Here is a 25,309-nt window from a genome sequence, read left to right on the forward strand (position 1 = left end):
CTAGAGGGCCACAAAAATACATTTTTCAAGGTTTATCTGATGGTCAAAAGGATGTTAGGTTAGACAGGAGTGGGTAATGAGTGCCTGTTAAGGGAGGGCTAAAAACAGCCCTGAATTTGTGGTTCAAAATCTTGGCAATCACCAAGTCCTAGTTGAGTTTTTAACCTTGCACACACATCTTCAACACAGGCATGGCCTTTTCTTGCTGTGTCTCCCTGCCCCCAGAACTTTAGAGTTCTACATCTCAGTAGTTAAACTTGGTATGCAACATAATGAATACTCAGTAATTCTCAACCTGTAGGTTGCAACCCATATCAGATATCCTGTGTATCAGACACTTACATCGCGATTCTTAACCATAGCAAAATTACAATTATGAAGTAGCGATGAAAATAATTTTATGGTTGAGGTCACCACAGCATGAAGAACTGTATTAAAGGGTTGCAGTATTAGGAAGGTTGAGAACCACTGCACTAAGGTTTCAATATCGCGCAGTAAGCACAGACAGGCTGTTGGGAAAGGATACCATTCATTCATTCTCTTGCTCAGTACACACTGAGCTCCCATTCTGATTATGAATATCCTTCGCTGTGTCAAGTCCTAGACACACAGAACTGAAGCAGGCTTAGTCTCTGCTCTCTAGGAGCTCTGTAGGGAGACAGATACATCAACTATCGACTTGGGGAGGTGAAGAAAACCCCAGTGTATCGGAGGCCATACAAATACTTCTCAGTTTACACTGCCTCTGTTTCTTTTCTGTTAGAGTTCTCTCCTTCACCAGAAATTCTGACTGATGCCTGTCAGTTCTGTTTGGCCATTAGAACCATTTTGAAAGGCTCGGCAAGTTTGTTTTCCATTGAGACTTGGGAACAGAGTATGGTACCGTGACAGAACCTCTTCCACTTGCTGAACTGGGGCCCCGACACAATTCGGGCAACACTCACAGGCCTTGCCTTCATTGGTGAAGAGTTTGTTCCATGACTTATTTTTCATGGGAACTTAGTTTTTGTAATTGGAGGGCGTTGCAGGTTTGAGGAGTCATTTGGATGTGTTTTGAGCCCCTTTTGTTAGAAGATGGGAAGCAAGACCCAAGGGAGCCGCTCACAGAGGAGGCTTCACCACTGGGTCCAAGTGACTGGTTCAGGGCTTGAGGGAAAACAGACATAGATTATCTAAGCTGTGCAGAAAGGCTTCTTTCTTTACTCTGAATGGGACCCAGGTCTGCTTTGGCTCTGCAGGGGTTAGATATTTGGGAGAATGGAGTGACAGAGGCACTGGTTATTTTATGATTAATGGGCAATAGATTCTGTGAGTTTTGAGCAGCAGGGTGGCATGGATGGTTGACTTGGGCTCTGAACAAATGGGAAGCAACCCCCCACTCCCAATTTTTTTTTGATGCTGTTATGGAAAGAGCAGCTCAAGTCAGTGAATATGCACGCTGACAGTAAATAGGACTAAAATGGGCAGAGGTGATCGCAGACGGCCTGAACCAAGCAGCTAAGTAGCTCTGTAAAATGTCAGCATAACTGAAGCACACATTTGCTGGGTCAAACCCCAAGACCCAGACACTGAGAACCAGCAGCCCCAAACCTCATAAGCAAGATGGAAAGGAGAAAGGCATTGCTTTTTCTTTTTCTTCACTTACCGAATCCTTTTACCCCCAGGACCTAGTTAGCAACGTTTCTTCATGTGAAAACTACCTTATCTACATTAGAACAGAAAGAGAAACAGAAATTTCATTCTGAAATTAATATGAAAATTGGTTGAAAACAGGCAAGAGAAGATAACTCATGGTGGAATCCTCCCATACTGAGTATTCAACTAAGGAGTAGAGACCAGCTTTCCCTCTTTCTTGGCTCTCCTTTTATCCCTCTCTCCCTTTATGTCTCCTCTTTCTGTCTCTTTCTCAAACAAAAAGGCTGTTTCGAGTATTTTATGGGAAGCAGGCTTGGATTCCAAAATGTTTTCCTCAGGGCAGAAGCACCCTGGACTACCCAGGGCTTGCTCTCTCTTTTTTCCCCTCACAACAACTCCGTAGTAAGAACTATGATTTGCATTACCCCTCGCCAGAGGGAACATTTTGGTAGGGAGCAAACGGTGGCAGTTAAACACTGATAGACATACTCTGAGGCGTTTAGATTGCTCCCTTACCGAGGCTCCTACTCTGTATTAGGAACAAATGGCTAATAGTGGCTGCACATTATCGTTCTCCAAGGAGCTTTACATAGAAGCCAAAGGATTCCTTAGATCAGTTAGCATGGAACATAAGCGCTACACAATACGGGTCCATAGTGTGAACCCCGCCTCACCCACTTGGTGGCGGTATGAAGCTGTACTGAATTTTTCTGTCTCCCCTGTTTTCCTGTTTGCAAAACAAAACTAGTAACAACTCTGGAGGGATGTTCTAAGGATACAATGAGTTGATAGGAGCCAACATCCTAGAGACGGTCACATGGCAATAGCTACTTAAAATCCTGTCATACACACGAGAGAGAGCACTTCAAAGTGTTTAAAAGCCTGTATTACTCTTCCAGAGGACCAGAGTTCTATCCCCAGCACCCAAGTCAAGTTGCTCACAACCACCTGTAACTCTAGCTGTGGGGATCCGACGCTTCTGGCTTCTTTGACCACCCACACACGTTGCATACACACACGATTAAAAGTAAGTATTTACGGGCTGGAGAGATGGCTTAGAGGTTAAGAGCACACACTGGTTGCTCTTCCAGAGGTCCTGAGTTTAATTCCCAACAACCACACGGTAACTCACAACCATCTATAATGGGATCTGGTGCCCTCTTCTGTCTTGCATGCAGGCAGAACACTATGTACATAATAAATAAATAAATCTTAAAATAAGTATTTACTAAGTAAATCACGAAAACTAAGTCTGTACATCAGTGTTTAGAAGTACTTCCCAAGCATAAAGCACAGCTTGTTTTCTATCTCTGAGAGCGTCTCTTTTGGAATCCTGCCTCCGGAAAAAATTGACATCAATCAAAGAAGGGGAGTTTGTACTGTGTGTCTTCTACTTCGTTTCCTTGGACCCCTTCAAAACTTGTTACCTGGTCCATAGGGACCATTGGGCCAGAGGGCGGAGGCTTTTGTGCTTAGCCTCTTGGGAGTTGTAGTTTCCCTGGGTTCTAGCGCGTGCTCTGCCCGCAGTCTGGGTACTACAAAACCCACAAGCCCTCGCGACACGGCCCGCCTCCGCCCGCGCTCCTCCGCCAGCTCGCAGCCCCGCCCCTCGGTCCAGGCGGAGGCGCGATGGCCGACCGCGGCGGCCCTTCCGAAGCGCCCAGCCCGCGGGGCTCTCCCCGGCCGGAGCCTCGGGCCCCGCGCGCAGCCGGGCCGGGCGAGACCCCGCGAACCGCGGCGCTGGCGCTGCGCTTCGATAAGCCCATCAAACAGGCTTTCTACAACACGGGCGCGGTGCTGTTCGTGTGCCTGTGCTGCGGGGCGGCGGTGCTTGTGTACTTCATCCTCGAGGCCTTCCTGCGGCCGCTGCTCTGGGCCGTGCTGTGCGGCACCTTCCTGCACCCGTTCAAGAGCTCGCTCACGCGCCTGGGCCGCCTGTGGCTGCGGCGCCTGCACCGCGCGCACACGCCCATCGTGCTGGCCGCGCTGCTGCTGCCGCTCTGCTTCGCCGACTACGGCGTCGAGGCCCTGGGCGAGCAGGCGCTGCGCCGCCGTCGCCTGCTGCTGCTGCTGGGCGCGGGTGGCCCTCTGCTCTACGGTCTCTACTGCCTGGGCAGCTACCTGGGCGTACAGGTGCTGCTGGCGCACGCGGGCGCGCTCATCTGCCGCGGCCTCGACTACTTCAGCAGCCTGTGGGTGAGTGCGTGCCGGGGGGCGGGGGGAGGGTTGGCGGGACCCGGGACGCCCGCGACCAGGAGGCCAAAGGTCCTCACCCGTGCTCCAGTGAGCGCGGGTGACCGCCCTCCTTCCCACGCCCGGGGAACTTGGCGCGCTTCCTTCTAGAGAAGCGGGTGTGATTTGAAACCGGCCCTCTCTTGTAGGGAAAAGGGCCCTTGGCTGAGACGTGCTGACCCATTTTGCACATCTGGCAGGCACATCAGAGTGTCAGATTTCGAGTCCAACTCGCCTTTGTACTGACTTCTTACCAGGCTAGGGGTTAATTAGGACTGGTTAACTCGAATTTCTCAAGCTCTCAAACTAAAGGTTTCGTTTCATGCCGGTGATTCCCAGAGTTCAGTTCTTTCACTATATATAGTTCGTGTGTGACTCTGGGTGCTTTTCTGTGACTACTGCATTTATTATGTGTGGGCCTTTGCACATCCCTTCTGGTCTAGGTTAGCAGTGGACCGGTAAAGAAAGGTAGGTCATGGTTGAATCGCCCAAGTGGCATGCTTAGGGAATTGAGGAACTTCCGAATTGAAAGAAATTTCAAGGATACTCTTAGAGACACATTTCCTGACTCAGACTACATCACAGGCCAGTTTGTCCACATATTTATTGGGCAATGTTAAAATGAAGTGGTTATTTAATGGTTAAGAATGTTAAGAATGTGGATCGATAAACTACAACAGGGCTTAAGAATGTATTGCAGGGATAGAGAAGATCCTAGAGTGCATGAGGCCCTGTGTGTACACACCTCATACAATTTCACTTTTATTCACTTCATTTGTTAATGAAATAAAGTTAATATGCCCTGACATTATTAAGTTACAAATATGTAGTTGCCTTTATTAAGCAGATTTCAACTTGCCAAAGGGTGTTGGTAGAATGCTAATTGATCCCAGGACCACCAGTTCACCTTGGTTCAAGTGTAAAGTTGATTGAACACAGGGTTAGGTACCCTGTCTTCAGGGTGCATATAATTGTATATGAGCACATTTTTTTTTTTTTTTGGTGCTGGGGGTTGAACCCAGGGCTTCATGTGTGCTACAGAGTTATACCTTCAGACTCATAAATTAGCAATTCCCATTGGAACAGACATACGCAGAAGTGGGTGTACATTCTCACAGTTATGGGCCACAAGGATCAGACAGTGTGACTGCCTTAAAGATAGGTATGCAGTGGACAAATTTGTGGTACACTTCTTACAAGTTGTGCTGGGGACCAAACCCAAGTGTTATTGAGCTCTAGGCAAGACTCAGATACTGATCTATACCTCTAGCCCCATGGTTCACTCTTCAGTTAAATTCAGGGCTTGGAGAGATGACGCAGAGGTTGACCACTTGTTGCTCTTTCGCATGACCTAAATTCCTTCCCAGCAGCCATTTGGTCATTGACAACCTCTTGTAACTCTTTAACTCCAAGGATCCCAGTATCTTCTTCTGATTTCTGTAAGTACCTGCATACACACGGCTGTTTCTTGTGTACACAAACATAAAAGTAATGAAAATCAATCTTTAGGAATAGCTTGAAAAAGCCTGGTGTGGTGGCGCACGCCTTTAATCCCAGCACTCAGGAGGCAGAGGCAGGTAGATCTCTGTGAGTTTGAGGGCAGCCTGGGCTACAGAGTGAGTTCCAGGACAGCCAGGGCTACACACAGAAACCCTTTCTGGGGGCGGGGGTGGGGGGGTGGGGAGAAAGCTTTTAAAAAAAGACGCTAAAATTAGTGCCCCTTTGTTAAAAATAAGTCAGCTATATGGATTAAATTCCTCATATAAAAGACCATTATGTACCTATAAGAAAAGTCCTCAAGAAATTCAGACACGATTACAGATTTTGTAATATTTCAACTGTTGACAGATGTCATCCATTGAATTCTAGGAAATGAGAAAGGAAAGGCCTACCTTATATGAATAGTGTTTGTTTTCACCTGGAGTAAGAGGTGATGCTCAGGTGTAAATTGGCAAGGAGGAGAGGAGGCGGGGCATTTCTGCATGTCCCTCAGAGACTGGACTTGAGGAACTGAGCTCTTGGGAAGATGTGTGTGAAACTCAGTGTATGTACCGTAGAGGATCCTCTTACTGAGGATACCCTTCATGTTTGTACTTACATGTGTTGAATTTGGGGGTTGGCAGTCAGAAAATCAGATCCAGGCTTTTTGCTTTTTAGGGGTTCTGAGAGTTGGACTCAGGCTCTTCTTATATGTTCCAATAACATGGTTTACTACTGGTCTACACGCACAGCCCTTTAATAAATGCTACTGAAAGGCTCCTAACTCAGCTGGTCACAGTGATGAGAGAAAGGTAGATGAGAAGGGAGATAAAAAAACACAACAAGCATGCCGAGCGGTGGTGGCGCATGCCTTTAATCCCAGGGACTCGGGAGGCAGAGGCAGGCGGATCTCTGTGAGTTCGAGGCCAGCCTGGTCTACAGAGCGAGCTCCAGGACAGGTACCAAAACTACACAGAGAAACCTTGTCTTGAAAAACAAAAAAACCAAAACCAAACCAAACCAAAACAAACAAACAAACAAAACAAAGAAAAACAACAACAACAAAAACCACAACAAGCCCATTATAAAAGAACTTTATGATTGAATTAGAAGAGTGTGGTACTCTAAAGCTGAGTGCTTCCCAGTTGATCACAATTGGAGAAAAACAAGAGTCAGCTGAGTTTTGCCAAAGCTGTATCAGATAGGGGCAGGAAGTGGCGTGAAGCGAGGCGTGTTAGCCTTCACCTGACAGCACCGGTTGAGGCTTACCCTGTGCCCTGGGCAGGGGCCTACTGTACGTTTTCTGTCATAGACCACAGTGTGTGGGTTGTGTGCCCAGGCAGGGCTGCCTGATCCAAAACAGCAGCTGTCATGCTTTTAGACAACTTGTAGATGTAAGCCTGCGTGAGGGAGGCTGAGAGAAGTACCGTGTGAGCTGACACACATTCAGTGACCTGATGATTCATACCGTCAAGATCCACCTTTGTATTAGGCCCTGGACTGGCTTCTAACACTGCTACAGTTGCCTTGTTAGGGCAGTCCCGTCCAGTAGGAGGAAGAGATTTCATATCTGAAAAAAACGAGAGAGTGATCCGTTCATACTCTCAACCTGTTGCTGACAGGCAAAGATCGGCTGTCATCAGAACTCCCTGGTGCCCTTCAGTAAGGGCGAAGAAACTCTCCAAGCACGTGTTTGAATCTTTAATTGAGAAAGCTAAACTGACTTCAGTTAAAAGGAAAAAAATCTAAAGAATATCAAAATTGGTCTAGTCCCAGCTATTCCCCTGGACTCTGCTTCTTTAGAAACCCATGTTGTCTGTTTACCCTGCTGTCTGTGCAGTGTTTCAGGTCCTGTGGGGTTTTCCTTTCTCTTTCTACCTCTGTTCATTTTCTTTTGTTACCGTTTACCCTCAATGGTTTCTTCTTCTCTGTCCCACTCTGGATTACTTAAGCTCTTCTCTTTACCCTGGTTCTCTCCAACTCTGTGTCCTGGTTACAAGTGAACGATACTCCTTCATGCTGCCAGCAGACCTTTTTCAACAGTTTCAAGTGTGTTAGAATACTGACTTAGTCATTTCAGAAGGCTTAAGAAGAAGATTCATCTGATGCTCCGTGCTCACTGAAACTCTTCGGGTGCTGTGGGGCTGTGCAGGATAAGTCTAATAGTGTCCCTGCTTCACCTCTTCGCTGCTGAGAATGTTTTGATCCCCTCTTCCCCTTTGTTCAGACTTGTTGGGGGAGGGGGAAGGCCATCTCCAGTTTGCGCAGCAACGGTAGGTTTGATTTTTCCCTGGCCTGCCTCATTTTTATAAAGAAGTAACGTTGGAAACAGTGAGGGCTGAAGGATTAGAAGACCTTGAGGTATAAACTTGGCTGTAGCAGTAACTTGCTTTGTGACCTGTGACCAGCGCCTTACTCTGGGCCACTTAACCCTTCATAGCTGTGCAAAATGAAGGGTTGGCTCGGGTGATGCCTCAGTCTCCTTGAGGTCTTGGTTTAGGGTCACAAGAGACCCTAGGAAATGCACCCTGGCCAGCCTTGCAGGTCTACACCATTCCACTTGGAAGCCCTTGTGAGGCCTGTTGCTGCTTACCTGGCAGTAGTTTAGAGGAAGTTCTTTCACAATTAAAGATTTGCCTATAAGAACTCCTGACTCCACGGACCATATGACAAAGAGAACAGTTTCAAAGTAGGAGAAAGCTTGCAGGAGAAGGAAGTACTTGAAGCAGTGGCTGCTCCAGCAGCGATTTTAGGGGAAGTCTGCTGCCTTCTGTCTGAGAGACTTAGGAAAGGGGGCCAGGAAGATGGCTCGGTGGGGAAAGTGCTTGAGAACCTGAGTGTGACCCTCAGACTGCAAATAGAAGCCAGCTGTGGGTGGTGCATGGGCAGGAGATGGAGACTGATGGAGCCTGGTGGCTTGCTCCAGGTTCTGTGAAAGACCTGTCTCAGAAAAACAAAAGGGGGAAGAAGAAGAAAGAAAAATTGGAGAAATGATTGGGGCAGACATCCTAGACCCAGCCTTTGTTCTCACGTGGGCAGGTGGGCCTGCATGCACACATGCACTTGAACCCACTGAGCACTTACTGTGTTATTTAACGGAAAAGTGTGCCATGGGTGGTTAATTGTGTCTCGTGAAAGGAAAACGTGATTGCCTTCCTTGGAGAGCTAAGTAAATGCTGCTAAATTTGATGCAGTCTTATATAATGTCTAGCACACGGGTGCTAGAAGATGATTGGATTGTGTATTTTGGAAAGGACATAGAATATTTAAGAGGATAAATGTGGTAAGTATGCCCTCGGGTCAACTGTGGTTCAGTGATTTATGCCTGGGAGAAAAATCCTACATAAATGGGTTCGGTCGTAAGGCTAAATGGATTTGAAGTTGACTTCTGGGCTAGGGAATAAAACACTGTTGCCAGGCATGGTGGCTCTGTAATCCTAGTGTTTGGGGAGCCCAGACAGGAGGATTGTGAATTTGAGATGTGCATGAGCTACACAGTGAGATCCTATATCAAACAGAACAACACTCTAAAGGGATCTGGTACTAGAACCTGAAGGCTGGAAATGCAGCCCAGTGATTGAGTCTCTGCTTGCCCATGTGTGAGCCCTGGGGTTAATCCCCAGGCCATAAAACAACCCCTTCTCTCCAATCAAAACAGACTTGCATGAAATGTGTTCAATAAGTTATTTTAAAGAGTGCTTTGGGATGTGAAAAGTTTATCAAGGAGAACAGGCTTGTTATATAAAGAACAGTTAAGCAGCATGGAGATTTATATGGTCAGAGTCAATTGTCCTCTTTCTGCCGTCACTCCCCCACACAGATGCTGTTGTTAACTGACTTAGCTTTCTAAATTTGTCTCTGAACAGGGGTGAACATACCAAATATGTTTTTGTCTTGTTTCATGGATACATACTACACTATACTGTAGAAACCTTTTTCTATCATCCAGATCTTATGTCATGATAATGTATATTAAAACATGGGATGCTGTGCATCACTGCTCTCACTGGGCTGTTACCTGGCCTCCTCTTGTGGACCCTTTGCTGGTACTGCTTGAAGCTACAGTTCTTTCTTTTTAATCCTGCTGTGGCATAAATACTTTTGTCCAGGATGCCTATGTTTATGATAGATTTGTGTGTATTCCAACAATTTCAGAGGTAATAAATGGTTTTAACCATTGGTAATTATATTATCCCAAAACTCAAGTGTGTGCTCTGCCTTTTGAACTAACAGTATTTTTGTGAATCTCTCTGAAGAAATACTTGAAAATGTTTGTAAAACTTTATAAGACCCAAGGAAGCATATTTTAAAGGAAAAACCATTTCTTTTTCTACTTAAGGAGATATTAAATATCCTTAGAAAATTCAGCAAAGACGTCAAGCATAAAGAAGCACTATCCTGGGATCCAGCTGCCCAAAGATGGTTATTTTCATTTTTTTAATTGTTGCTGAGTGTATTTCCACCATTATACTTCACATGCATAAATTTACACCATGCTCCTGAATATAGTAATCACACTTTTTCAATTCTGAATGTGTTTCCATATTTGGAGCAGTATTGCAAACGACACCTGAATATTTTGTATTTATCTGCACACTAGTGTTTCTGTAGAACAGTGCTGGAAGTGGAATTGGGGAGCTGTTTTAGCCAGAAGCAAGGTAATCTGTGAGCTTCATATTTGCTGGATAAAAATAACATGCTTTTCTTTAGATCAGAAGTTCTCTTAAGAAATCTGGTGTTTCTTTTTCTTTTCTTTTTTTCTTAGTGACACAGATTCCGTGTAAGTACAGATAACTTCTCAGATAGACATAATCTGGAGATGCATACCCTTTGTAGTTCTGCTTGCTGAGGGCAGCCTTTTCTAACTCCTCATGTTCAAACATCATTAGAGATAGGTGCTTACTCTGTTTTTAGACAGCTATTGGTTGCTGGAAAGATTTATTCTCATATCGGACTGAAATATGTTGCAATTATTTCTGCATCAGCACTGCAGACAGTGAAGCGTGCCTCTTCCCAGATGATTGTCCCCCACTATCCTGACTTGTTGTTAATCAACTTGACAAGCTAGAGATATCTGGGAAGATTAACCTGAACTGAGGAAATGCTTCCATCAGATTGCCTATAGACAAAGTGTGTAGACATTTATTGGTGATATGGGAGGGCCCAGCCTACTGTGGGTATTGCCACCAGGGCTTCAGTTACTGCCTCCAGATTCCTGCCTTGAGATCCTGCCCCAACTTCTTTCAATGATGAGCTGTGATGTGGAAGTGTAACTAAATAAACCCTTTCATTCCCAAGCTGCTTTTAGTCATGGTGTTTGATTGCAGCATAGAAACCTTTACTAAGACACCCACTATCTGAGAATAGCTATCAGATGTTGATATCCTCTACTTCGTAAGCCAGAGAGTTCACCCATCTCGCTATGTCTATATCATATTATAATTTTCCTTCACTTTCTTAGCCTGAATTTCATTGCTCATATAGTTTGTTGGTGCCAAGTTTCACTTTTATAAGCAGACATTTATATGTTGACTATTGAATTTAGGTGCTCTCTCCTCAGTCCCTGTTTGGTACATTGGGATTTGGATGTGAAAGCACAGCTCTGCATTTCTCTTCATTAATGTAATCTGCCTTGAGTTAGCACATTGTTCCTGCTCTTCCCAAGTTTGTGTAAACTGTGGGTCTGATTAACACTTTCCCAGAGCTTTGTCAACTTTTCACTCATGACCCCTTTTTGCCTGAGAAAATTTTATGTGACCTTAGCTCTGTAGTTATATAAAATAGGTTTATAATCAAACATTTAGAAAATCTTAAGTTTATTTAAATTTTTAAAATTTATTTTCATTTTATATGTATGGATGTTTTGCCTGCATGTATGTCTGTGCACCACATGTGATTAGTACCTGTGGAGGCAGAAGAGGGTATCAGATCCCCTAGAACTGGAGTTACAGATGGTTGTGAGTCACCATGTGGGTACTGGAATTAAACTCAGGTCCTCTGGAAGAGCAGCCAGTTCTCTTAACCACTGAGCCATCTCTCTAGCCCCATAAACATATCTTAAGATGATTCTTTGGTGTATAGATAACCTTAATCATTTATTAAAGATAAAAGCAAATTTTCATACTAATGAGATGAATGTGCTTATTTTATTTTTTACATAGAGATTTAAATCTTGGCCACATATTTAACCTGCAGGCACAGCATTTTCAGTATTTTTTTTTTAATTTATTTATTTAATTTATTTATTTTTGAGACAGGGTTTCTCTGTGTAATTTTGGTGCCTATCCTGGATCTCGCTTCTGTAGACCAGGCTGGCCTCAAACTCACAGAGATCCGCCTGGCTCTGCCTCCCGAGTGCTGGATTAAAGGTGTGCACCACCACGGCCCGCCACATTTTCAGTATTTTTAAGAGTTCGATTTTATAACCAGTGCTGAGAGTGTCACTTTGCATTAGTACACAGTGCAAATGTCAAGGCTGTTTTTTAGGGCCGTTTCAAAAACTGCTGGAAAGTCTGTCATGGACTCAAGCCAAAAATCACCTGAATTTATTTATTTATTTAAAGAAATTGGTCAGCAACTCAAACAGCAGTTTCAAAAATCAACAATTCTAACAGCGCACTCCACGGATAGAATAGTCTGGTACCTATGTGCTGTGGAGTGATGCCAAGAAAATACTTACAAAGTTGTTCTTTTTCCATAATTAAAAAACACTTTGTGTAGGAGCAGTGAGTGCAAGTGTGCACTTGGGTTAGAACCAGGGCTTAGTGAAATCACGTGACTTCACTGCAGGAAACACCCCAGACTTGTATGCATCAGTTTTGGATTGTTTTCATGGTTGCATGTTCAGAACCTGTGCTGTTGACAGATTTTTCATAATCCTGACATTCATTTATGGATCACAGCCCATAGGCTTAGAAGCTGGGTTCTGGCCTTTCTGTTGAGTGAGTAACTTGTCTGGGGACTAATCACCATTGTGTGCAGTAGTGCTGAAGTTCATCCCTTTCCTAAGGATCACTCTCTCCTTATGAAAATTGAGCAGACTCTGCTTTTCATTTTCTAGCACCACTTTACCCTATGGTTACGAAAGCAGACTTCTAGGGCTGGACTCAGCAGTTCAGAGATTGGCTGTACCTCCAGAGGACTTGAGTTTGACTACCCCCATGGCAGCTCACAGCTGTCTGTAACTCCGGTCCCAGGGGATCCAACATCCTCTTCTGGCCACTGAGGGCACCAGGCATGCATGCACATGGCACACAGAAACAAATAGAGGCCAAATACCCATACACACAAAATAAAACTTGGAAAAAAAAAACAAAAAACAAAAACCCCATGCAAGCTGACTTTGGGCTAGAGAGATGACTCAGCAGTTGGGAATACTTCCTGTTCTTCCAGAGGACCCAGTTGCAGTTCCCAGGACTTAGCTCACAATCACCTGTAACTCCAGCTGCAGGGGATCTGAAACCCTCTTCTGACCTCCAAGGGCTCCTGCACACATGTGGTCCACAAAACCTGTAACACACACACACACACACACACACACACACACAGAGACACACAGAGACAGAGAGAGAGAGAGAGAGAGAGAGAGAGAGAGAGAGAGAGACTCAAAGTAAATATTAAAAGAAAATAGACTTTGGTGTCAAAATTCTAATTCAACTTCAGACTGTAGGCAAGTCATTTCCCTGGTGGAATACTCATCTAGAATGTGTGAGGCCCTCATTTCAAATCCCAGCACATAACCTTCCCTCTCCCCTAAATTTCAGCATTTGGCAGATAGAGGCAGGAGGATCAGGAGTTCAAGGTCATCCTCCACTTCATAGCAAGTTCTAGGCTATGTGAGACCCTGTGTCCGGAGAAAACAAGAAGAAAAGGAAAACACAGTTCTCTTTTCCCTATCATGTTGTAGATTATTGTATATGAGTTTTTCTGTCTCTTTTTTTAAAAAACTTAATACCATATTAGGAAATGAAAGCTGTGTGATCTTTGAACACAGTGCTCATGTAAGTCTGGAGAAAGACTCCGTTGGAAAAGTGTGCAAGCAGGAGGACCTGAGTCGGGATGCCCAGTCTAAAGAAGGGCGTGGCGGAGCATTACTGTTCACTTCAGCGCTCAGGCTGGAGTAAGGAGACAGTCAGGAGAGCAGACGCTGACTGTCCAGCCTGTGCGCCGTCACTGGGAGACCTGCTGTAAAGGGAGATACCTGACCCTCACACGCACATGTGTATACACACTAGGCCTACAGCCGCTCCACCCTGTATTTGTCAGTCACCCATAGTTGATCATTACTCCATCAGCCTTTTACGTCATCACTTTCCCTCATCAATTCTGAGGAGTTTCTTTATATCAAAAGCTTTTTCAGAATTTGTTATTACTTTGTAAGGATTAGTTCTGGATCTAAATTCTCAAGTCCAAGGCTGCATGTTTCAAAAACTGGATTACTTTTATTGATAGATGATACCAAAATAACACAGAGGGTCTGGCCCTTCCCCTGTTTTTTGTGGTAATCCTTTTTAATATATATATATAATTTTTTTCCCCTTTGTGCTCTGAATTGGATCATTAAGCCCTCTTTCATTTTTCTTTTAACCCCCGCCCCAAGTTCAAGCCTACTTGAATTTTACATTCACAAACTCATGTCCTTCTCAGATTGTTCTTTTTAAGTGTTCTTTTGAAAAGAGTTATATGTATTTAGGGACATTGGCAGCTTTGTGATGCTAATTTAGCCATGGTCATTTAGCTGTAGGGGAGGGGCATGGGGGAGGGGACCCTGCCTAGTTCTGTTTTCAACTTGTGCTATTTCTTCTCGTAATAGTTTTTCAGATGCCTTTTTAACTGGAGTGTATAGCTCCAGGTTAGGGTCTCAGCATCTGTCACTTGGACTGTCAGCGGGCTCATACTTCAGCTAGTTCTTTTAGTGTCACAAACAATGACCCTCATACTAACATTTTACAAGCTAAAATATGGAATCTTTTTACCTGTTACTTTTTAGCCCTCCCCCATCCAGACATTAATCAACATAAACTTGTAGGAATTCCATAAGAACAGCTTTAATTTAAATCTGCTACTTATATATTAACTATTTTATCTTTTATAAAAAAAGTTAAATGAATTTTGAACTTTGGTACTCTTAAAACAATGTACTGTATTAATTATTTAAGTATCACTGCCTGAGTTTCAAATGCCTATTTAAACATGTCTAGATAGAGGGGAAGACCAAGGCCCGCCACCATAGTGCCTGTTTGTACTGTGTCCAGAGTGCTTACATTATACAGATGCTGCAGATGTTGTGGAATACATGCACGTTGCTGTTTGTCTTTTACAATTGTGTCTGTTTTGTTTATTTAAGATCTGGACATTGGTAGTTGGCTATGTGCTGATGGTTTCATTCAAGTGGAATGCCAACACTGAACGCTACCTGAGAGCAGTTTCGATTCCTGTCTGGATGATACTGCTTTTTCATATAGGTGGGTCCTTTTTTCTTCTTCTTCTTCTTTGTAGAACAACCTCCCAATAACTGAAGGTTAAGGTCAGTAGAGGTTGACCAATGAAAGTGAGTTCTTAGTGTTCTGTGTTACATTTAAAATTCTTCAACATAATCTGTAGAAAATGTTGAGCTTTGAGCTTTCACTAATCTTCAGTGAAGATGCTCTGCTTCCAAATGTTGATCTCTAAGTTCCTTACACATTCTTTTAGTAAGTCCTTGAAGATAAGTGCGCCTCACACTGCAGCTGTGGTGACCCTCTCGCTCATTTTGTTTGCGGCTCTCTTGGGGAGGCGATAGATAAGCACCCAAGGGTGATAAGAGGCGCTTGGGTCTTGTTGAAGGACTGGAGAAGATTTTTATTCTGGCTAAGAGGAAGAGCCTATGTCAGGAATTGGGGAGGAGGTTGGGCAAGAAGAGTGCATGAAGTAGGAAAACTGCTTCCTAAGAGCTGAAGGACTGTCCATCCCATGAAAGAGTGGCATAAGTAGATCTGGGGTCATGAGGAGAGATGCCAGAACTTCAGGAAGCGTCAGAAAGACAGCTCACTGCTCTGCAGAGATGTTCCATGGCAGGGCTGCTCAGTCATGAGTTTCCTGCTCTGTGAAGCAGCTCACTGTTAGCTGGGGAGCTGGTAGTGCTGTTGCGGCTGCTGCTGCTCTTGAATAGCTTTTCAGCATGACTCACATGATTGGGCAAGACATGTTTCTGAGTCTGAGTTGATGGGAATAATAAGTTGTAATTTAAAAACAAAATAATGGAGCAACCTGGAGCAGCAGATAGCCTCAAGTAGCTTTTAGAATTAACCTTTTTTGTAAATTTGCCCCTTCCGCCCAAGAAAGCAACAGCTAAGCCTAGTTGATTGAAAACCGTCTGCTCAGGGTCTGATTTTAAGAGAGCAGTACTCTGTAGACTTGTGGAGTTGGAACCATGAGGTTTATCTGCAGGGTCCCCTCAAGTGACTCAAAACTTGAGTTTACAGAAGGCAGAGGAGGGAGCCTCATGTGAACTCAGGGAAGGCAGCTGCTTGGGGACTTAACTGTCTGCTGTGGGAGCTTTGGCTACAGCCTTTGGCTTTGTTGGGCCCTTTTTTGAGACTGAGTTCAAACCTAGTGCCATTTTCAGAAAATTAGGCTGGCTTCCTGACTTCAGGATCAATGCCTGACTGATTGTCCTAGTATTAGGTGCTGTGTATGTTGAACTTGAGTTTGGGGTGACCTGAAACCTGTGAGGGGTGTGTGGGGTGGGGGTGGGGGGGGGGGGGTACCTATAATGGACGGGGATTGACCTCTTAAGAGTAGGTTGGCACATGCCTTGATCCTTTGAGAGCAAGAATGAAACTGTCCTTGAATTAGAGTTTACCTGCAAGGGTCTTTTAAAAACATTCTCCCATGTGAAACAATTTCTTAATTAGCATGTATATCTAATTGCTCTGTTAACTAAAAATGTTAATTCTTAATAATTTTCAGCATCACTGGCTGGCTCATGGAGAATTCCAGTATTCCTGGTTATTGTTTTCCTGATGTCTGTGGGTACCCTTTATGAAAAACAGAATGGGAAGGAGTCTGCTGGTAAGAAATAGTCTATTATGAATATATTCTTAGTATTTTGAGAGATAACTGTCTCTATTGCTATGATAAACACCATGACCAAAAGCATCTTGAGGAGGAACGGGTTTATTTCATCTTATAGCTCTCAGGTCAAAGGTCACACTCCATCACAGAGAAGTCAGGATAGGAACTCCAGGCAGGAACTGATACAGAGACCATAGTGGACTGACTTGCTCTCCACGGCTTCTCAGCCTGCTTTCTCATATAGCACCGAGGACCACCTGCACAGGAATGGCACCACCCACAGAGAGCTGGGCCCTTCCACACCAATCGTCAGTCAGGAAAATGCACCACAGGCCAGTCTGATGGGGGAACATTTTCAAGGTTCTGTCTTCCCAAATGATTCTACTTTATGTCAAGTTGACATAAAACTAACCAGCATGATAACTTACAAAAAAAAAAAAAAAAAAAAAAAAAAAAAAGGAGCCTAGGCAAAATCTCTTTGAATATATTTAAAAACCTGAAGTGGTCTCTAAACAGAAAATCAAATTATCTAAACTGTTTTAGGTTTTTTTCTTTTTGTTTTTAACAAATCATGTTACTATTTTTGTATCTTTTTATTGTTATAGTTAATATAAATAAATAGTCATCAACTATTATAAAATGGCATTTAGTACACCCCAGTACTGTGTACCCATCATTTCTATCTAGTTTTACAATATTTTTTATCACTCTGAAAGAAAAACCTGTACATGGATTCCAGCATACAGATAGAACACATTCTTTCACAAATATTTGGGTTATTTTCATCTTTTGGGTATTGTGAATAGTGCTTCTATGAAGTATTATGTACAAGAAGCTGTTTGTTCATTTATAAATTTTGAGACTCAACTATGTTTAAATTGCTACATAAAAAGGATATATTATGATGTATCATATAATGCTCCAATGTATGCATGCCATTTGAATTTAGGGTATTCACCTGAGAGCAGGATTCCTGGGTGATGGTAATCTATGTTTGTTTCAGGAACTACAAGACTACTTCCAGGGCAGCTCAGCAGTTTACATTCTTAGACCCTTGATAATGTTTCCTGAGTGCTCTGGATAGCAGCAGTCCAGAGGGTGTGAAGTGCTTCTTACTGTGGCTTTGCTTTGGGTGTTCTAATGACTGGTGGTGTGAGCATCTTTGCATGCATCTGCTGGCCATTTGTTCATCTCTTTGGGGAGATGTCTGTTTATACTCTTGGTCCTTTTAAAAATTAAGTTGTCTTTTGTTGCTGAATTACTGAATTCTTTAAATATCTTGGATACTGAGCAGATACATACTCTGTAAATATTTTATTCTATGGGTTGTCTGATTCTTTTGGTAGCTTCCTTTTATTTTAATTTAATTTTTTAAAACTTAATTTAAAAATTTTCTATTTTTAGATATATGTACTTGTGTGTGGGTTTGTACATGTGAGTGCAGCACTCAGAGAGGCCAGAAGAGGGCATCAGATCCCCCAGAGCTGGAGTTACAAGTGGTTATGAGTACCCTGAAGTAGGTGCAGGGAACTGAACTTGGATCCTAGAAAGCGGTACATGTTCTTAATAGCAGAGCCATCTCTCCAGACACTTTTTATTTTTAAAGCCCAATCTTTGTATTTTTGTCTTGTGCTGTTGTCATATCTAGCAAATTCTGGCTGTATCCAAGGCCATAAGTATTTACATCTTGTTTTCCTTTCAGAATTCTATATTTTTGTCTCTCACATTTAAGTCATTGATCAGTTTTCAGTTGCTTTTTGGATGTAGCATGAAGAGTCCATCCTCTCTCTTGCATGTTTGATACCTAGTTTCTCCCAGCACAAGATGCTGAAGTTTTTTTCTTCCCTTGAGTGGTCTTGGTACCCTTGTGAAGAAGCAGTTGAACATGGATGTGTGGGTTTATGACCATACTTTTGTTCTCCTTTGGCGTTGGTGTTTGTCCTTATGTCATTGTTTGGATGAAGCAGGAGTGTGAATCCTCTAGCTTTCTCTTTTTCCAGACTGTTTCATTTAGTGGTTTCCGTTCCCTTCATTGCCATGTGAGTTTTAGGATTGTTTTTTTTTTTTCTATATTCATGTAATAGTCTGGTGGGATTTTGATAAGATGTTGAATTCATCAGTAATTTGAGGAACATTGCATTTCTCTCTCTCTCTTTTACACTCGCACGCGCATGCACGCACGCACGCACGCACGCACGCACGCACGCACGCACGCCCCAGTAATCAACCTCCAGTTGGTGAGTGTGGGATGCATCTCCATGTATTTATTCTTTAATTTCTTTTAGCCATAATGTTGTGTAGTTTTTAGTGTTTAAGTTTTACATCTTCTTGGTATGCAGTGTTTTCTGAGTTTGATTTCGTATGATTCATTCTTAGTATACACTTAGAAGTATAACCTGTTTTGTGTTATACTGATACTGTACCTTCATCTCTCCTGGACTTGTTTCTTGGCATCAGTTTAGCTAAGGCTTCTTTAGCACTTGCTAACTAATGCTGTCTTTCTTTTTTAAAGAGGGGTGTGTGTGTGTGTGTGTGTGTGTGTGTGTATGAGAGAGAGACAGAGAGACAGAGAATATATATGCCACAGGTGTGCAGTTGCCGTGGAGGCTGGAAGGGCATGTCACATTCCCTGGAGCTGGAGTTCAGGCAGTTATGGGCTGTCTGACATGGGTGCTGGAGCCCGACTCTTGCCTCAGTGCTTTTGACCCCTGAGCCATGGTTTAGCTGGTGGTTTCTGTGCTGCCTTAGATTTTTTTCTTTTTGGAACACAGGGTCTTGATATATAGCTCAGGCTGGTCCTCCAATATGCCACCACACTTGGCATCAGCTTTTAAAAACATACAGAAATTCTGGGGTCACCGTGACCATTCCCTTTTGTCACACATGTATTAGGCATATTCATACCAAGGATGTCTTTCTGTGTCAGTGAACACATTATTATTTTCAGCATTTACTGTAGGCAGAGCAGTGTGTGGCACTCCTGTATGGTGATCGTATGTTTTACGAAATTTTTTTTAGATTGTTTCTATTATATTTGGTGAGTATATCTGATGACTGTAGATTTCTTTTTCTTGTTTGAGATGAGATTTCACTGTGTAGTCCTGGCTGTCTGGAACTTACTACATAGACCAAGGTGGCTTTAAAATCACTACATAGTTACAAAAAAACCATAGTTACAAATCTCTCTGACAGTAGAAAATCAGGAAGATTTTATTTTCTGTTTTACTGTCTTTCAGTCTCCTCTTGTGGCCTGGGTACCCTTCTCCCTCTTCTGGGTTGGCTTCCCTTTGGGCTACTCTGATACAGGGTTAAGTCCAGTCAGCCTTATGTTTCTACAGGTTTCTTGTCTGTGGATTCAACCATCTGAAAATCAAAAATATTTTGGAAAAAATGACATTTCTATTGAATATGTAAAGACTTTTTTCTTGACATTTTCACATTACAAGGCAATATTACCACAGTTATGTGGCATTTGTACTTTAGGTATTCTGCATAATCTAGGGAAGATGTAAAGTGTATGTGAGGATGTGCATAGGTTATGTGCAAATAGTGTCATTTTATAAGGGACTTGAATACCCACAGATTGGTATATATAGGAGGTCAACAATTGTTCCCCTGTGGTGCAGAGGGCTTCTTCTATATGAGTAGTACAGGTCTCCACTAAAGGATTCCAGGCCCTGCTCCCCTACCCAGGTATAAATTTTAGTCACCCAGTTAACAGCACTTAGAGTACTCTGAAAATAAGAACTCGTACCAGGTTTTGAGTGTGTGTGGGAAAACTTTAAAGTAAGAAAAAGCTAGGACTGGAAGGTGGTTCAGTGGTTAAGAGCATGTACTGCTTTTTCAGAGTTTGGGAGTTCAGTTCCCAGCATCCCCATTAGGTGGCTCACAACTGCCTATAACTCTGGTTCCATGGGACCCAGTTTTTTCTGGCCTCTGTGGGAATCTGCATTCACATGCATACACACACACACACACACACACACACACACACACAATTGAAAGAATAAAAATAAAGGGCTGGAGAGATGTCTGTGCAGTTAGAGCACTGGTTCTTCTTCCAGAGGACCTGAGTTCTATTCTCAGCACCCACATGGCAGCTCACAACCATCTGTAATTCTAGTTCCAGGGGATCTGACACCTCTTCTGGCCTCTGTGGGCACTGTATGCATGTGGTGCAAAGACATACATTCAGGCATGATACCCATGAACGTAAAATAAAAATAAAATGAACGAAAAATAGTAAAAATAAATCTTTTAAAAAGTAGAGAAAACAGGCTTCAGCTGTGTCTCTAATGTCAAATGCTTGGCCTAGAGCAGTAGTGCGGAACACCTCGCCACTGATCTGCTAGTTGACTGTTAGAAATAGTTTTCACAGGGAAGCACTGGTAGTTGCTTCAGGTGCTTGAGAGAGCACATGCTATGAATGAACACGCTTGATCAGTGAAGAAGCCCAGACAGAAAAGAGGAGAGGAACCAAGTCAGCTTCTCACTCCTCATCCCCTAATCTCCAGTTTAGTTCTGTCAGCTTGTAGGCTTAGAGGAACCTGTTTGTTGCTCATATCTAGGGTCCTGTGCCCTCGCTGCTGAGAGGGAGGTGTATTCCATGTTAGTTGGGGAAACGGAAGCCTTCGTACAGGTCACTACAGGCTAGCAGGCGTCCATGTAGGCAGTACCTTGTGCCAGCAGCAGGCATGTTTGGTTTCTCACTGCTGCTGTTCTGGGAGAACAGAGCACACCAAGAAGCAGCTCCTTATTTAGACTTGTATCACTTTGTGTTTTCTTATCAACATCGAGAAATTAATCTGCTCTTCGTGGACTTCGTTGTATCAACAGATTTTAATCCGGTGTCGTGTTTGGTTCCTTTGTTTCAGACTCTGAGTTTCTGTCTTGTCACTGGCCTTCTTTAGACTTGTGTAGCTCTCCCCATACCGACCCTGACCCTTGGTAGACTGATACTTGAAACCTTGAGTACACTTCCCCACCCCCACCCCAGTCCTTGAGCCCAAGGTTATGTACCCTTGTTGATGTGCCTATTTTTAGCTGGGTTTTAAATCTAGTACCATGACCTTACCTAGAATCTTATTCCTGGCGTTCATCTGTCCGGACCTTGGGGTTTTGAAGTACAGAAACAGCACATAGATGGAGCACACTAAAATGTGTATCTCTCTGATAAGAGAAGTTAACAGGTCTCGGGTCCATAATTTCCAAGTACCTTTTGTTGGTTTTCTCTGCGTGGTACTCCTTTGATACGTCTGAAGTGTGATGCTCTCTAATCACTCATGCGTGACCCAGAATGTTACTGCACAGTTTTCATTGAATATTTTCTGTGTATTTTACTGACACTAGTGAATTGAATAGTCTTTACCTTTAGTTTTGCTGGTTTTAGTTCTCAGATCTGTAAGTGTCTATGGTGTGCAGCATGTTACTTAACTCTGAAAGATGATATAAATGTGTCTGTAGGGAGAATATGACTTAGGGCATAGCTGTACTAGTGTGTAAAGGGATGGAAGCTGCGGAGATGTTCTAGATAACTAGAGACTCTAGTGGTTTATGCTTACAGTTTTGCTGTCAACAACAGTACTTCATTGTTGATAACAGCTAAGGTATGCTCAATACCTCTTGTATACCAGGGAGCGTCCAGAGCCTTTTATATCTTTCCACTCGGTCACATACAAAATAGGAATCCATGTGGAGCTCATTTTGCCAGTGAGGAGACTGGGCTTGTTGGCAGGGATTCTCCCACCACTGCTACATAGTAAGATCTGGGGTTCAAGCCCAGGTGCTCCTGCTTTCTCACCTGCCTCCTCAGCCCTCAAATTATCTTTCCTCCACATACAGAAACTCTGTGGCCTTCCACTCTGATCTCCAGCTTCCTGTTACCTGTCCGCTCCTCTCATAGACCTGTGCTCTGGCCTCCTTGAAGCCCTTCAAAGAGGACACTGCTTTTCTTTGTGGCTTTCTTTACCTTTTGTCTTGGAAAGTGTAGTTACTATTACTATTTAATCTCCAATCTCTCCTTCCTCAAGATAGACTTGTTCGGTTCCTTTACGTGGCTGCTGTTGTTTAAGTGAGTTAGAGAATAGCATGATCTAGTATTCTTGAGAGAGCACTCCTTTGGAAACTCTCCTTAGCTCCCAGCATGGATTAGGTTTCCATTCTTTTCTCTCTGTGTGTCTGTCTGTCTGTGTCTCTCTTCCCTTCCCTTTTCCCTTTTCCCTTTTCCCTTTTCCCTTTTCCCCTTTCCCCTTTCCCCTTTCCCTTTTCCCTTTTCCCTTTTCCCTTTTCCCTTTTCCCTTCCCTTTTCCCTTCCCTTTTCCCTTCCCTTCCCTTTTCCCCTCCCTTCCCTTTCCCCTCCCCTCCCCTTCCCCTCCCCTTCTTCCCCTTCCCCTTCTTCCCCTTCCCTCCCCTTCCTCCCCTTCCCTCCCCTTCCTCCCCTTCTCCTTCTTCCCCTTCCCCTTTCCCCCTTCTTCCCCTTCTCCTTCTTCCCCTTCTTCCCCTTCTCCTTCTTCCCCTTCTTCCCCTTCTCCTTTTTCCCCTTCCCCCCTTCTTCCCCTTCCCCCTTCTTCCCCTTCCCCTTTCCCTTTCCCTTCCCCCCTTCTTCCCCTTCCCCCCTTCTTCCCCTTCCCCTTTCCCTTTCCCTTCCCCTTCTTCCTCTTCTTCCCCCTTCCCCTTCTTCCCTTCTTCCCCTTCTTCCCCTTCTTCCCCTTCTTCCCCTTTCTTTCAAGACAGGATTTCTCTGTGTAACCATGGCTGTTCTGACACTCACTCTGTAGACCAGGCTGGCTTCCGCCTGCCTCTGCCTCCCAAGTGCTGGAGTACTGGGATTAAAGGCGTGCATTCCACTGCCTAGCTTAGGTTTTCATCCTTTGTACTCCTGAAATGTTCTACACTATTTGACATTAGTTCTTAACTGATAGTTTTAGCATCACGTTGGCTGTGAGTTCAGGGTCTTGCTGCCTGTGTTAGCATATAGCCCAGGCTCCTCTTAGATGAGTATATTTAAAAGTCACCATGGAAGCTGTTTTTTAGGGTGTCTCAAGTGAACCTCCTCTTATTAAATTGATTATGCAGAAATCTATTTGTTCAGGACCACTGACAGTTGCTTACTTCAGAGGAGAGAGTCCTGGCTTATTTTGCTTTTTACCTGGAAATTATCCCACCCACCTTTTTATTTTCCTGCTTTACTGTCCAAGGTTATTAGGCGTCCCCAAACTGATTTCATTTGGGGTATCCTGAGATAGCTCTGCTGTAGTCAGTTTGTGAAACTTCTATTTGTAAGTCTTACTAAAACACACCACTCTCCAAAATCCTCACCCTGGCCTCTTATAGTTTCCTGTTGGATTGTGTTGGATTTCCTTTGGTTGTGATCTGTCCGTTTGTCACTGGGTGAGTTCCTCCACATCCAGCCACTTCTACCCACTGAAGACCACATCTAGGTTTCCTTTCATCTATCCTCCAGAAAAGCCAGAGTGATCTTAGTACATCTCAGAACTGGTCACTTACATAAGGGTAGGAGGCAGCTGCGTGGATTCTGAAAGGGCAGGGGAAGGATGCTGGTACTGAGGACACTGTTGTATGACTCATGTCCCTGCTGCTGTCTGGACTGGAATATTACACTACAGTTTTGAAGATGTTGCTGTCATGAGAAACTGAGCAAAAAGCCCACAGGGGTCACTTCTTAGAGCTCCATATATATTGTACTGTATTCACCAGGTGGAGATTACTGCCCTGTTTACAGTGCTTTTCTGGTCTTCTTTGGATAAAGAGTAAAGCTCTCAGTGTAATCTCTGTGCCTCGTGTCATTTGGTGGACTGGTTGTAGCTGTTTATTCAGTCATGGTGTCCCACTAGCTGTCTGTGTTCTCAGTCCTCTGATGTTCTTTTGTATTTGTATTTTGTATTCAGCTTCTTTTTATAACCTTACTGCTAGGTTCCTTCTACTCTGGCTTATTCTTGGCATTTGTTTGGTTAGTTCCCTTTCCTCTCTTACAATATCAATTAATTATACTTTCATTTTTAAAGAGAACCCTTCCCTTGAAGGGTTGGAGAGGTGGCTTAGAGGCTAAGAGCGTTTGCTGCTCTTACAGAGGACTTAAGTTTAATTCCCAGCACCTACATGGTGGCTCACAAGCATCTGTAACTCCAGTTCTGGGTGATCTGCCACCCTCTTTGGGCCTGTGTGGGCGTTGCACACATGTGGTATACAGACATGCATTGTAGGGAAAGCCCCCATACACAATTAAAAAAAAAAAATTAAGAGAGAACCTCTCCCTGATTTGCCAGATTATTTCAGGTTTCTTGTCTTAAGAGCTAATAAAATACCTGCACCATGTATAGCAGTCATAATTTGTCACTTACAGTTTTTACATGGTTCTTTAATGCAGGTAGGTATGTCTCTTCACTAGACTCTGGGAATTGGGTTTTGTCTTTATCCCTACACATGTATTAGTAAACAGAGTACATGTCAGACAGAAAGGTACTGCCTTCCTCCCTCAGTTGATGTTTGCCTTTGTATACAGACACGTGTGTTGTATAGACTACTGTTGAAGGCCAGGGGACCAAAGTCCCAGCACAGACATGCAACTTACCTCTTCTTCCCAGACTGTGAGTGAGAATTCCTCTCTGAGTGCCTTAAAATAAACTTCTTTCAGGTCACAGGGGCATTTGTTGGGGGATGGGATAGGACATGATTAAGCTGGGTGGCTCTGCACTTCAGTGGCTCATTGACCAAAGAGCCACTTGCGGCTCTGGCCTCTTCTCTCAGGCAGGTGGCCAGTCTTCAATTTGTTGGGTGTATAGGGTTAATTGGAGCTAAAAATTCTTTGACTTACTGAAGAGTTGTGTTTTATTTCCTTGATTGACAGACTTCTCCATTGTCAGGCTTTCCAAAAGGAAAGTCCTATCTG

The 25,309-nt window shown here is 43.7% G+C and overlaps 1 protein-coding gene across 4 annotated transcripts in view; it reads left to right on the top strand.

Annotated features, from left to right (window-relative positions):
- The first annotated feature begins 3,233 nt into the window (after positions 1-3,233).
- Tmem245 (transmembrane protein 245) overlaps positions 3,234-25,309 on the top strand; it is an 82,189-nt gene continuing 60,113 nt past the window's right edge. For 2 of the 4 annotated variants that reach the window (XM_028882987.2, XM_028882988.2), the window contains exons 1-3: positions 3,234-3,831; positions 14,693-14,810; positions 16,297-16,398. In XM_028882987.2, coding sequence (XP_028738820.1) covers positions 3,265-3,831; positions 14,693-14,810; positions 16,297-16,398 — 787 coding nt within the window. In that variant the 5' untranslated portion in view covers positions 3,234-3,264. The remainder of the gene's footprint in view (positions 3,832-14,692; positions 14,811-16,296; positions 16,399-25,309) is intronic. The other 2 variants (XM_028882989.2, XM_028882990.2) reach the window with 1 other exon arrangement.

Source organism: Peromyscus leucopus, chromosome 2, assembly GCF_004664715.2.
Source record: "Peromyscus leucopus breed LL Stock chromosome 2, UCI_PerLeu_2.1, whole genome shotgun sequence".
Lineage (NCBI taxonomy): Eukaryota > Metazoa > Chordata > Mammalia > Rodentia > Cricetidae > Peromyscus > Peromyscus leucopus.